At 41.9% G+C, this 14,178-nt stretch overlaps 1 protein-coding gene across 1 annotated transcript; it reads left to right on the forward strand.

Moving 5' to 3' along the window:
• Positions 1-4,454: 4,454 nt before the first annotated feature.
• On the forward strand, positions 4,455-13,398 carry LOC123768306 (uncharacterized). The gene is made up of 4 exons (XM_069307197.1): positions 4,455-4,612; positions 5,591-7,629; positions 12,434-12,673; positions 13,208-13,398. The coding sequence occupies exons 1-4, from the start codon at positions 4,455-4,457 to the stop codon at positions 13,396-13,398; spliced, it is 2,628 nt and encodes an 875-aa protein (XP_069163298.1).
• Positions 13,399-14,178: the final 780 nt, after the last annotated feature.

Consider the following 14,178-nt stretch of genomic DNA (forward strand, 5'->3'; position numbering starts at 1 on the left):
AACATATTTGAACAATCTTCTCTCGTACATACAGCAATGAAGCGCGTCAATGACTGGGCAAGTACAACTCAAACCGAACTTGCAGGCATATACCTTGCCACTGAATTTTTAAAAGACAAAGGCAGTGGACTTATATACTGTGACTCGCAGAATGCAATCCTGGCATTGAACGCACATAGTAGTGACACCCAGAAAATAGTCAGTGATATTCGAATGAATGTTTTAGCTGCTAAAGAAAACAGATTTGAGATTAATTCCTATGGATACCATCACATGTTGGCAGGTCAAGGCATGACACTGTTGATATGCTTGCAAAGACAGCCTGCAGAAAACCAGTGGTAGAAATTGATATGGGTGTTTCATTAGCAGTGACAAAGATAATACTTAAACAAATATCTAATGAAGATCTCACAGACCTAACAAATTCACAAAGACCTGAAAGTTGTAGCATTAAATATTATGATAGATATCGTGAGGAGACATTCACATATGGGATTAATAGAACAAGAACCCGGCAATGTGATATTATAGTGGCCAGAATACGCCTGGGATATAGACGTATCTAGCAGCTTTCTCAAAACCCAAATGTCGAGCACACAATGTGTCAACTTTGTGAAAGAGAAAACATGCACTCTCTTGAACATTATATTGTAGAATGTCCCATATTGACTGACTTTCGCCCTCCTGGGCTAAGGCATGCTGAACTCTGTAATTACTATACGAGTACTGGAACACTTGATGATATATTGGACTTGTATCCAAGATTGACCATGTAATATATCAATTATACAATGTATATATATGATGTAACTATATAACCTGAGCTTGTAAAAGCACCTTCATCACCTTCAGGGATTAAGTGCTTAATTGCACATTAGTTTCTTTATCAGCTATCTCACCCTGTCAGAGTAAATGAGACAAATGTATGTTAATGCATGTGTGTGTATATATGTATGTATATGTGTGTGTATGTATATGTATGAGTATAAAGTATATATGGAAGCTGATCAGAATTACATTTCACCTTTGTGAATGTACATTAATGACACTATGTAAAAGACACATCAAACACTTTATGTAGGGCATACGTAAATCTGTGTATCTATGTATTTACGTATGTAGGTTAGCTTAGCATTTTAAAAGCACCGAATCACCTTCTGTGGTTGAGTGTTCAATAAACACTTGAACTATATGTTTAACACTTCTATAACCCTGTCCATGGAGGACAGAAGAAAATGTATATATGCTGATTAGCATTGTAAATGTGTGGCCACGTCTGTGGTAGAAAATAATAATAATAAAAAAAAACTGCACCAGGTGGTCAGAGATATATGGCGCTTCGTTGAGAGTAGACGTGCGCCAATCGAGCTCTCGAGTTCCGAAGTCTAGGAGCCTTCTTAAGTGGATATACACAGCCTGACAAGTATATAGTGACTACCAAGGACTGCAGTACTTCAGGGAAGTGCGAGGAAGCCTATTCCAGCAGTGTAAGGGCGCCGTGGACCGTGAGCTGATTAGTCTTGGAGAAGAAGTTGAGAGAGAGTTACTACGGCTGGAGGAGTGAGTGATTCGCCGTCAGTGGAACTCCAAAACATTCAGAGCTGTTGTGATGGGATCGCGCCCACTAGGAACTCAGAAGGGAGAAGATGCATCCTGATCCTTGAGTGTGTGGTCTCGGTGAAGGAGTGCTTGAGGGAACGACGTGTGCAGTGACGACTGGACGAGCCAACGCATCAGGAACTTCACTCAGGAAATGAGCACGGAGATGACGAGGATCTTCACAACGCCTACGGACTGGTGACGCTGAGGAACAACGTGAGGAACGGAGTACCCAGCGAACAGCGACTGGAGCCCAGGCATCTGAGGACAGGATATGTTTAGGTAAATCATTTTTCCCTTGATTGTTAGGCAAGATAGGCCTATTTTTATTCTTAGGCATCTACTGGAGTGCATACAAGTCATAGGAGTAAATTAGGCTGTGGGACAGCACGTATATATAATTTTACTGATTGGTGAAGACAGCGTGTGGCCGGCTTGTGGAGGACTGAAGAGCTCTGCTGATGGAGTCGTCCCAGTTAGGGGAACCAGTGATCCAGCTCGATCAGCTGATGCGAGTTGCCGGCGGCCACCAGAGAAGTGCTGCTGTCACCATTATTATTATTATTTCCATAAGTCTATACATGTGCCTCGTGTGTTTGTAGTTTACTTTGAGTAAACTTTTATGTTATTATTGCTTTTGATGTAGCCTCCATCTCACTGAGCTTTGTGGATAAATGACATATGATTATACTGTACTGTTACTGGCATGACTTAGAGAGAGACCCTGTGTTGGCAACACGACTGTACATTTGAATTCTAGTACTAGCAGCACATAGTACGGTCCTAGGCTGCTATAAAAATATTATATTCGAACTAACGGCATTGCTGGGACGCAGAGAGAATGGCCCAGCTGGCGACCAGAAGGTAAGAGGTGGAAGTGAGGCTACGGCCGGAAGTTCTGCAAATTCTCTGCACGCATAGGTGGGCGGGCCCGGTGGGGGAGTCAAATACTGCAGGATTCAGCTTAGCAGTGTGGGCTGGGCCTTCTCCTCTCCCCCTTGGGTCCAAGGTCAAATAGTGGTGGCCGGTCTTGAGGCATGACTAGGAGAGCTCCCTGGGGGTGATATGTGATACCCTAGTGGAGGGAGCGAAGACCCACGGCGTGAGGTTATAGGATCAGTAGCACGATCCCCCGCTGTTTAACTGTAACCTCATGCAACACAAGGCCAAGGTGAGCGGTGCGTGAAAGAATTGGCGACCGCGCCAGGATGCTTGATCAGGCTACAGTGTTGCCAGGATGCGTTGATCAGGCTACAGTGTTGCCAGGATGCGTTGATCAGGCTACAGTGTGGCCAGGATGCGTTGATCAGGCTACAGTGTGGCCAGGATGCGTTGATCAGGCTACAGTGTTGCCAGGATGCTTGATCAGGCTACAGTGTTGCCAGGATGCGTTGATCAGGCTACAGTGTGGCCAGGATGCGTTGATCAGGCTACAGTGTGGCCAGGATGCGTTGATCAGGCTACAGTGTGGCCAGGATACGTTAATCAGGTTACAGTGTTGCCCAGATTTCAGGACAGTGTTGCCAGAATTCGCGGAGAGTGTTGCCGAGAGTCGAAGACAGTGTTGCCAGAGTACAAATACAGTGTTACCAGTGTCGTGACCAGCATTGCTAGTGAGCTCAGTAAACAGTGACAGTGTTGCCCAGTAGTGCAGAGACTGGAATAGTGAAACCAGTGAGATATTAGTGCTATAGCTCAATTATTGAGATGGAGGAGGATAAAGTGGATAAATTTATTGCGACGAGGGATGAGAGAGTTTTGGAAGAGTGTACCAGGGCCCAGCTCCAACAAGTGGCAGGCCACTTAGGGATCCGATTGACGACGACTAAGGTAGCGGAGCGTAGGCTAGAAATAATGGCATACCTCACAGCACAAGAAGAGGTGACAGGGGATGAGTCGTCCCAAGGTGAACCGTCCCAACTAGAGCCATCCCAAGCGCCTACCAGTGTGGGGAGAACTCACAATGAACATGGGAGCAGTGGAAGGTCCAGCTGTAGTAAGAGGAGCCTGCAATTGGAAGTAATGAAGATGCAACTGGAAGCCCAGCTGCGACGAGAGGAGAGAGAAGGGCAAACGCAGCAAGAGGAACGTGAAACTCTCCAGCAGCGAGAGGAACGTGAAACTCGGCTGCAGTGAGAGGAGCGTGAGCGTGAAGCTCGGCTGCGGCGAGAAGAAGGAGAGAGACAACTGCGACTGGAGGAGATAAAGGCAAAGAAAGAAGTCGAATTGCGTCGCGTTGAGCGTGGGCTGCCCTCACTACCTGCATGGTGGGATGACCTCAGGATAAGGGAACGTGACTTACCTACGTTCGAACCTCAAGAAGCTGAGATGTTCTTCGAACACTTCGAACAGATAGCGACTCTGAAGGAGTGGCCGGAAGATGATTGGGCTGCTCTGGTCCAGGGCAAGTTGACCGGTGAGGCCTGGGAAGCCTACAACATGCTGGACCTAGAGGAGTGTGCTAGTTACGTCGCGATTAAGAATGCGGTGCTCCACTCGTTCCGGCTGACTCCGGAGATGTACCGGAAGCGGTTCAGAGAGTGTACGAGAGCGTCGGGAAAGTCTTACGCCGAGACCGCCAGGGATATGGAACGGAAATTCCTACGATGGTTGAAGGCGGAGGAAACAGAGTCGGCAGATGAGATCAGTTACAAACCCATTAAGATTTCAACTTAGATTCAACAGAGCAGAAGTTGTTAAACACATATGGCAAAATCTTACTGAAGCGACCGTACGAGTCATAAATACTCATACTCCGCCCAAGTAAAACAGAAACAAACAACACTTAGTGGGCCAGCCAGAGGCTTAAGGCCCGTGCAGGAATATCCCTGCAAAAAAAAAAAAGACTGATAATGATGGAGAAGTTTATGTCAGTGCTTCAGCCTGAGTTGCGAGTAACGGTGAGAGAAGCAGGTATTGAGGACATTAAGACTGATGCAGTCAGAGCTAACATGTTGGAGGAAGCACTACATCTCAGGAGGGAGGGGCCGCCCAGACATTCATCTGACCCCAGGTCGGAAGGGAACTTTAGTTCAGAAGGAGCGAGGACGGGCGGGGACTCTCCCAAGAGTAGTGTACCCAGTGAAGTGACCTGGTTCAAGAGCTCAAGGGACGCGGGGAGGAAGCCCCAACCTGTGAGCAGTGGGCCTAGCTCGGGGGCAGGAGCTGCTACCCCGGAACCGATGACAGGGAGTCCAAGGAGGACCCAGGGAACGTCTGCAGTTGGTACTGCCAGGGGGACTGGCGCGTGACACCATCTTCCAAACAAAAACCCAAAGTCCGTTCCATACACCTGCCAAACCCCTGTTTAAGAATGAAAAACGATTTACACACAACTCACAACTGATGACGTCCGAACACTTCCTGAACAAGTGCTTCGCTGACGACTTTTGTTCGAAATTTGACAAATACAAATACTCGCCAACAGAACCTTAACACCTAACCTAACCAGTGCCTAAATATGCACAATATGCCAATACATAATAATACTAATTTATATTTGAGAAAAGTTCTGTTTTGAATGAACAGAATGTTAAAATTGTCGAATGCGTCTTAGGAGTCGACTGCTGGATAGAATGGACTTGGTCCGAGGACGGGTTGGATTAAATACAAGCTTTCTTAGGTAGTTTATTAATTGATTAAAACAGTGTTTAGTGAAAATAGTTTCAGAGATGAAGGAAAAGTGATGAAGAATAGGAAAGGTGGTGAGGGGTAAAAAACGTTGAAAAGGTAGGGAAGGTAGCTGAGTGTGGTAGTGTTATACAACTATTGTGTGGTGGTGGTGTTCTGCAACTATTGTGTGGTGGTGTTCAACAACTATTGTGTGGTGGTGGTGTTCTACAACTATTGTGTGGTGGTGTTCTGCAACTATTGTGTGGTGGTGGTGTTCTACAACTATTGTGTGGTGGTGGTGTTCTACAACTATTGTGTGGTGGTGGTGTTCTGCAACTATTGTGTGGTGGTGGTGTTCTGCAACTATTATTATTACTAGAAAGGAAAGTAACTATGAGGAGAAAGCTCTAAGCCAGTGTGACTACACTGCAATAGTTACTAGTCCCACTAGTATTGCTACTAGCACAACAAGAGTTACTAGTCCCATTAACATTGCTACTAGCACAGCAAGAGTTACTAGTCCCACTAGTATTGCTACTAGCACAACAAGAGTTACTAGTCCCACTAGTATTGCTACTAGCACAACAAGAGTTACTAGTCCCACTAGTATTGCTACTAGCACAGCAAGAGTTACTAGTCCCACTAGTATTGCTACTAGCACAACAAGAGTTACTAGTCCCATTAACATTGCTACTAGCACAACAAGAGTTACTAGTCCCATTAACATTGCTACTAGCACAGCAAGAGTTGCTAGTCTCATTAACATTGCTACTAGCACAACAAGAGTTACTAGTCCCACTAGTATTGCTACTAGCACAACAAGAGTTACTAGTCCCACTAGTATTGCTACTAGCACAACAAGAGTTGCTAGTCTCATTAACATTGCTACTAGCACGGCAAGAGTTACTAGTCCCACTAGTATTGCTACTAGCACAACAAGAATTGCTAGTCTCATTAACATTGCTACTAGCACGGCAAGAGTTACTAGTCCCACTAGTATTGCTACTAGCACAACAAGAGTTGCTAGTCTCATTAACATTGCTACTAGCACGGCAAGAGTTACTAGTCCCATTAACATTGCTACTAGCACAACAAGAGTTGCTAGTCTCATTAACATTGCTACTAGCACGGCAAGAGTTACTAGTCCCATTAACATTGCTACTAGCACAACAAGAGTTACTAGTCCCACTAGTATTGCTACTAGCACAACAAGAATTGCTAGTCTCATTAACATTGCTACTAGCACGGCAAGAGTTACTAGTCCCACTAGTATTGCTACTAGCACAGCAAGAGTTGCTAGTCCCATTAACATTGCTACTAGCACAGCAAGAGTTACTAGTCCCATTAACATTGCTACTAGCACAGCAAGAGTTGCTAGTCCCATTAACATTGCTACTAGCACAGCAAGAGTTGCTAGTCCCATTAACATTGCTACTAGCACAGCAAGAGTTACTAGTCCCATTAACATTGCTACTAGCACAACAAGAGTTACTAGTCCCATTAACATTGCTACTAGCACAGCAAGAGTTACTAGTCCCATTAACATTGCTACTAGCACAGCAAGAGTTACTAGTCCCACTAGTATTGCTACTAGCACAACAAGAGTTACTAGTCCCACTAGTATTGCTACTAGCACAGCAAGAGTTACTAGTCCCACTAGTATTGCTACTAGCACAACAAGAGTTACTAGTCCCATTAACATTGCTACTAGCACAACAAGAGTTACTAGTCCCATTAACATTGCTACTAGCACAGCAAGAGTTACTAGTCCCATTAACATTGCTACTAGCACAGCAAGAGTTACTAGTCCCACTAGTATTGCTACTAGCACAACAAGAGTTACTAGTCCCACTAGTATTGCTACTAGCACAGCAAGAGTTACTAGTCCCACTAGTATTGCTACTAGCACAACAAGAGTTACTAGTCCCACTAGTATTGCTACTAGCACAGCAAGAGTTACTAGTCCCACTAGTATTGCTACTAGCACAACAAGAGTTACTAGTCCCACTAGTATTGCTACTAGCACAGCAAGAGTTACTAGTCCCACTAGTATTGCTACTAGCACAGCAAGAGTTACTAGTCCCATTAACATTGCTACTAGCACAGCAAGAGTTACTAGTCCCATTAACATTGCTACTAGCACAGCAAGAGTTACTAGTCCCATTAACATTGCTACTAGCACAACAAGAGTTACTAGTCTCATTAGCATTGCTACTAGCACAACAAGAGTTACTAGTCCCATTAACATTGCTACTAGCACAGCAAGAGTTACTAGTCCCATTAACATTGCTACTAGCACAGCAAGAGTTGCTAGTCTCATTAACATTGCTACTAGCACAACAAGAGTTGCTAGTCTCATTAACATTGCTACTAGCACAGCAAGAGTTACTAGTCTCATTAACATTGCTACTAGCCCCAGTAATTTAACTAGTATTGCTTAGCAGTAGAAGTATTTTTAAGTTAATATATTTTAATCATTTTTGTAATAAATAGTACCTTAATAGTAATAAATATTACTTTAATACAAATAAATAGTACTTTAATACTAGTAAATATTATTTTAATACTAATAAATAGTACTTTAATACTAATAAATAGTACTTTAATACTAGTAAATAGTTTTTCAAGGGGCGTTACTTCCAAATTTGCCCAAAATATGCAATAAATGAAAACTCGTTCGATTTCAATCAAACTTTTTTGACAAGTTGTATATGAAAAAGGTTTCATCTGGTCCAAGTCTCAGCATCGTAGCATAAATAGGAAGGGAGAAACAAAATATTGAATTACGTGTCAAAAATTTTCCAAAATGGTAACAAATGATTATCAAACAAAAGTTTCAATTGAAATCATGTTTATGACTCTCAACTATCACAATAGAATATATTAAAAATAAATTATAATTAGTTTAAAAAAAAATTAGTTAAAAAAATTGCCTTTTTTTCATTTTATCTCTCTCTCTCTTGTTTATCAGGCGATTTGCATGAAACTTATGCACTTGACTGTACGTAAGTCTATCTGTAAGGGTGTCAGTTTCGGAGGAAATTGGTTGATGTCAACCTCAAGTCACAGATGGCAACATCTTAGACTTTATTTTTTACTTATTTATTTTCAAGTAACATAAACGTTCAAATATCTCTTTCATTTTTTATTCAATTTACATGAAACTTACACCTTATATGTAAAGTTTATGTCTCTAAAATCTGAGGGGAGCATTTCTTCCTCAGTTCATTTATTGATTTTATAAATTAGCAATAAACATGATATATTTGCATAATTTTGGGGGGAACTTTGACTATTTGAATTAGGAAAAGTAAAGACGTTTTGGAAAATCAATTTTCACAGATCCTTTATTATACGCTATTGTGTCAGAAAAGTGTCATAGAAAGATTATATCTGAAAAATGTGGTTGTAAATATACACTTGAAAATGTGTAAAATTCGGTGAAAAAAATATAAATAATAAAAAACTCCCTTTCTATTTAGGCTACAGTACTGAAACGTGGAACAATTACAGCCCTTCTCAAATACAACTAGTTAAAAAATATTGGTTGACATTGAACAACTTTACGTTTCCTTATGAAACGCCTCCTTAATACTAATAAATAGTACTTTAATACTAGTAAATAGTACTTTAATACTAATAATACTACTTTAATACTAATAAATAGTATCAATACTAATAATTGTACTTTAATACTAATAAATAGTACTTTAATACTATTAAGTAGTACTTTAATACTAATAAATAGTACTTTAATACTAATAAATAGTACTTTAATACTAATAAATAGTACTTTAATACTAATAATAGTACTTTACTATTAATAAACAGTACTTTAATACTAATAAATAGTAATAATTTAGTAATAATTTGTAATTCTAGTAATAAATGCAATGTTAGTAATAAAATAAGATTGTTTTTAAGTAATAAAATTACTTAAAAACTATTACAGGGCTTACAAACAATAATATGACATATTACTACCTGTTGTTCTATTACTATTACAACTGGTTCTACCTGCTACTTCTACTACAACTACCATTTGTACTGGTTATCTACTACTACTCATCTACTTAGTGTTCGAACTTGTAATACTACCATTATAGCCACACTTACACATAGTTAATACTTCTGAGACTATGTTCTCCACTCAATTGAGGGTCCCAGGTTCGATACCCGATCGGGACATAAATTGATGGGTATATTTCCTTTCACCTGATGGCACTGTTCACCTAGAAGTAAATAGGTAACCGGGAGCTAGTCAACTGTTGTGTGGGGTTACATCGTTGGGATGATCAGTAGTTCAACCTTGATGGGATCTCGATACGAGTTAATATAAACACAGGCTTCCTGTCCCCCCCAACGAAACGAGCAATACTACTACCGAAATTATCTCTACTTATATTACTAATAGTGTACAATTGAAGTAAATATTTCTGCTACAAATATTAATATTACGCAGGCGATGAGTCACAATAACGTGGCTAAAGAAAGTTGACCAGACCACACACTAGAAGGTGAAGGGACGACGACGTTTCGGTCCGTCCTGGACCATTCTCAAGTCGATGCGAATGACTTGAGAATGGTCCAGGATGGACCGAAACGTCGTCGTCCCTTCACCTTCTAGTGTGTGGTCTGGTCAATTCATATTACTTTTAATATGGTTGAATAATAGAATGGATAACACAATGGTTAAAACAAAGGAAAGAATGAGTGGTGTTAAATGGGAATGAATAAGACTGGAGAAGTGTGGTAAGTGGGGTACCACAGGGCTGCATTTTGGTGCCAACTCCTTTGGTCATATACATCATTGGCATCGATGACAATATTATAAACGACGTCATAAAATTTGCAGATGACATTAAGATTTATGATAAAGTGGGTTATCTTGAGATGATTTCGGGGCTTTTTAGTGTCCCCGCGGCCCGGTCCTCGACCAGGCCTCCACCCCCAGGAAGCAGCCCGTGACAGCTGACTAACACCCAGGTACCTATTTTACTGCTAGGTAACAGGGGCATAGGGTGAAAGAAACTCTGCCCATTATTTCTCGCCGGCGCCTGGGATAGAACCCAGGACCACAGGATCACAAGTCCAGCGTGCTGTCCGCTCGGCCGACCGGCTCCCTCCTGAAGTGAAAATGATATTGAGATCTTACAAAGAGATCTATAAGAACTCCACAAATGGTCAGAAGACTGGCAAATGTTCCTTAATATCAACAAATGCAAGAATGTTTTCGGGGCATAACAATGAACATCACAGCTACCAAACAAAAACAATTATCTTGCAGCAGACTGGCGAAGAACCGGATCATGGCGTCAGAATCCACCAGTCACGGAACGTTGGCCAACAAGTGGGAGCTGCGGTACGAAAGGTCAACCAAACCCGTGTAAGAGTCCAACCAAACTTTGACTTCAGGGAAAGGAAGTTAGTTATGCAAGTGTATAGTCTCCGCTGCGGTCCCACCTGCATCATTGTCTCCAAGCATGGAGACCGCTTCTCCAGGAAGATGGAAAGGGGAAGCTATAGAGGGAAGGAGAGGGGGAAGCTATAGAGGAAAGGAGAGGGGGGAGGCTATAGAAAGAAGGAGAGGGGGAAGCTATAGAAAGAAGGAGAGGGGGAAGCTATAGAGGGAAGGAGAGGGGGAAGCTATAGAGGGAAGGAGAGGGGGAAGCTATAGAGGAAAGGAGAGGGGGGAGGCTATGGAGGGAAGGAGAGGGGGAAGCTATAGAGGGAAGGAGAGGGGGAAGCTATAGAGGGAAGGAGAGGGGGGAGGCTATGGAGGGAAGGAGAGGGGGAAGCTATAGAGGGAAGGAGAGGGGGAAGCTATAGAGGGAAGGAGAGGGGGAAGCTATAGAGGGAAGGAGAGGGCCAGGTAATTATTAGGAAAAACACTCAGCAGGATGTTTGAGTGAGGGAAGGCAAGTGGCGAGAATAGGGGGAATTGGAGGTAAAGAGGGTGAATAGAGGAAGATAGAGGGGAAATAGGTGGGAGATAGAGGGGAATAGGGAAAGAGTGATTAGAGACGCGGGATGAATAGAAGAGAGGTGGGAGAGGGGAGAGATAGTCTTGCACGGGCTTGGGTGACCCAGGTGCAACACCCCCCCCCCCCCCCACCATCTATCTAGCAAAATAAAAACAAATAATATTTTATATCAGAGGTGGAGAAATGCCATAAGAAAGGCAAAGCTCTGCGGATTACTTTCTGCCACCATTACTACTAGCAGTCAGAGCAGCAGTCGGAGTGCAATCAGATTCATTCTAGATATATTAAGCATCTATGATATACAGTTGTAAAGGCAAGGACAATATTATAAAAGTTTGTTTTACAGGACAGAACGGACGTAATGTCAGAAGGAAAGTCCTGGGACAATAAAACATTTGACTGTCAAATGAGTAACTGTACAATGATGTAACAAAAGCGGGATGATTCATCGAGTCCAGAGAAAACTAAATAATGCAAACAATCAGATTAACACGAATACAAACGAAAGATAAATGATTTCTCAGGAAGAAGTCCAGCAAAAAAAAGTTGCTTGAAAATTTCAGAACGGAACCCAAAGCGTGCGGATTTTCTGAGTGGCAACCCACCAGAAAAAGTCAGCTAAGTCAAGTTTTCCAAGACACACACTTCCTCCAAACATCGGAAAATTATTGTCTCTGGTAAAAAAAGACCACTTAAAAAAAACTAACCCAAAACGTTCACACTTGTTGAGGATGGAATTAAATACACGTATTTAAAGATTGGTGAGGAGACGTATAGGTCTTCCTCACTGTGTGTAGCGTCGGTGAGACATTATGACAGTTGCATCACTGTGTTAGAAGACTTCCTCTGGCAGCGGTTTGAGGTCCGACAACAGCAGCAGCCTAGCCATGGCTGGCGGCAGACATTGTAAGACATAAGACAAATGGATCTGGCAGCGTTCTATGCGGCATTTCATTAACAAAACCTGCCATCTGGTGGATAATTTTGTTTAGAAAAAACTATCCCATAATTGTCGTTAACACGAGAAAATATTTTATATATGCTGTTCAGGCTAATAAATTCAACGAACATTAACTATGACGAGTTAGTTACCGACTTTGCGTTACCTTAGCCACGCTCTCAAGCTTATTTGACCGACGATAGCTATTGTTCTGGCTACTGTAACTCTCCTCCCACACACTGGATTTAAATAGAAAAAGAATAAAAGAAATACATATTTGGTGATATTTCACATTAAGATAATGATTTCTTACTTAAACATATGGAAGAAGAAATCAAATGGGAAGAGTTTCTTCACACGAACCCTCCTCCAGTAGAACCTGCGCCTCTCTACCGCCAAGACAATTATCAAATCACCGTAAAAAAATCTAAATATTTAGCATATATGGACAAGCTGGATAAGGACTTCAGAAAAACATTCCTGGAGTCATCAGAGGCAATGCAGCAGCATTTGCTACAACTATATGAAGAGGTTGAGGGTGAGTAATAGGAAACCCCAGCACTGGATCCATTATTATATCAGGATGATTTCAAAACGCCGTTCACGGCATAATCATCTGATGACGGTAATTAATATATGAACATAAATGACGTCAGTTTTGAAGAGACGAACGCTAGCAACAAAGGTAATGACTACAACAAGAAAAAACCTTTTCCTTAGGTTAAATTCCAGGAAGAAACTTTTCTAGAGGAATTCTCGGAAAATTCCTTCGAATCTTGCGATCAATAGAAAGGAAAAAATAAGTTCCTGGAGAATTCCCCGAAATCTTGTAATCAACAAAGAGGAAAACATTATTCGTTATATGACAATTCTTCGCAGTCTTCTGGGTCATACTTATCACCCTTTGATAAACTCATGGAAGAAGTTGCTCAGTCTGGTGGCGATGAGTGTTCACTCCCGCAAGAACTCCTGAAGGATATTTCTCAGTCTAGTGACGGAGACCCATAATTTCGAGAAGAAATTCAGAGGAGCATTTAGGACTTGGAATGTGAGAACAGTGAAACTGATGAAGATGACGAATTTTTCGATGAAGACGAAACTATCGATGATGACGAAAATGAGGACAATAGAACCGACGAGGACGATGAAACTGATGATGACGATGAAACTGATGATGACGATGAAACTGCTCAAGACGATGAAACTGATGAAGATGGCGAAACTCCCAAAGAAAGTTTCACAGACCAGAAGGATGAAGACTAATTGAATATGAAACATAATATAAATAAAAACTTCCGGATGGAAACTTCTGATGAATCTGAAAGTTCCCTGGAAGACCAGTGGAGAGACCACGAGGACTCTGATGAAGCGGACGAAGAATCCAACTCTTCAGAAAACTTAGTGGAGGGAGAAAAAAATAAAGGCAACAAAAATAATGATTCGGAGAGCGAGGAAAATCTCTATGATGCCGAGGATGAACTTTCCGATTTCCCGTTCAAGAATATTACCTTTGTATAACAATGTCCACACAAAGGTACTTAACATGCTTCAAGACACAAGTGTGATTAAAAGTGCTTTAATTCTAAATGTATTGAATGTCCAGAAACAAACTAAATCACTGAGAGATAAGAAGCGCTTGTATATGAATTCTTAAAAGACTTTTGTACCAAACCCAATTGATTAAGATGTGATGTAAGTAGCCAGCATTTCCCTGACACCCTCTCGTGTGTGTGTGTGTGTGTGTGTGTGTGTGTGTGTGTGTGTGTGTGTGTGTGTGTGTGTGTGTGTGTGTGTGTGTGTGTGTGTGTGTGTGTGTGTGTGTGTGTGTGTGTGTGTGTGTATGTGTGAACTCACCTAATTGTGCTTGCGGGGGGTTGAGCTCTGGCTCTTTGGTCCCGCCTCTCAACTGTCAATCAACTGATGTACAGACTCCTGAGCCTACTGGACTCATATCTACATTTGAAACTGTGTATGGAGTCAGCCTCCACCACATCACTGCCTAATGCACCATCTGTTAACTACTCTGACACTGAAAAAGTTCTT

Source organism: Procambarus clarkii, chromosome 59 (genome assembly GCF_040958095.1).
Source record: "Procambarus clarkii isolate CNS0578487 chromosome 59, FALCON_Pclarkii_2.0, whole genome shotgun sequence".
NCBI lineage: Eukaryota > Metazoa > Arthropoda > Malacostraca > Decapoda > Cambaridae > Procambarus > Procambarus clarkii.

Excerpts from the sequence above, each read along its gene's own strand:
- LOC123768306 (XM_069307197.1), top strand. The coding sequence starts at position 4,455 with ATGGAGAAGTTTATGTCAGTGCTTCAGCCTGAGTTGCGAGTAACGGTG. Across the intron at positions 4,613-5,590 it reads AGACATTCATCTGACCCCAG|AAAGGAAAGTAACTATGAGG; the intron begins GTCGGAAGGGAA and ends TATTATTACTAG. Across the intron at positions 7,630-12,433 it reads TAACATTGCTACTAGCCCCA|ATAATGATTTCTTACTTAAA; the intron begins GTAATTTAACTA and ends TTTCACATTAAG.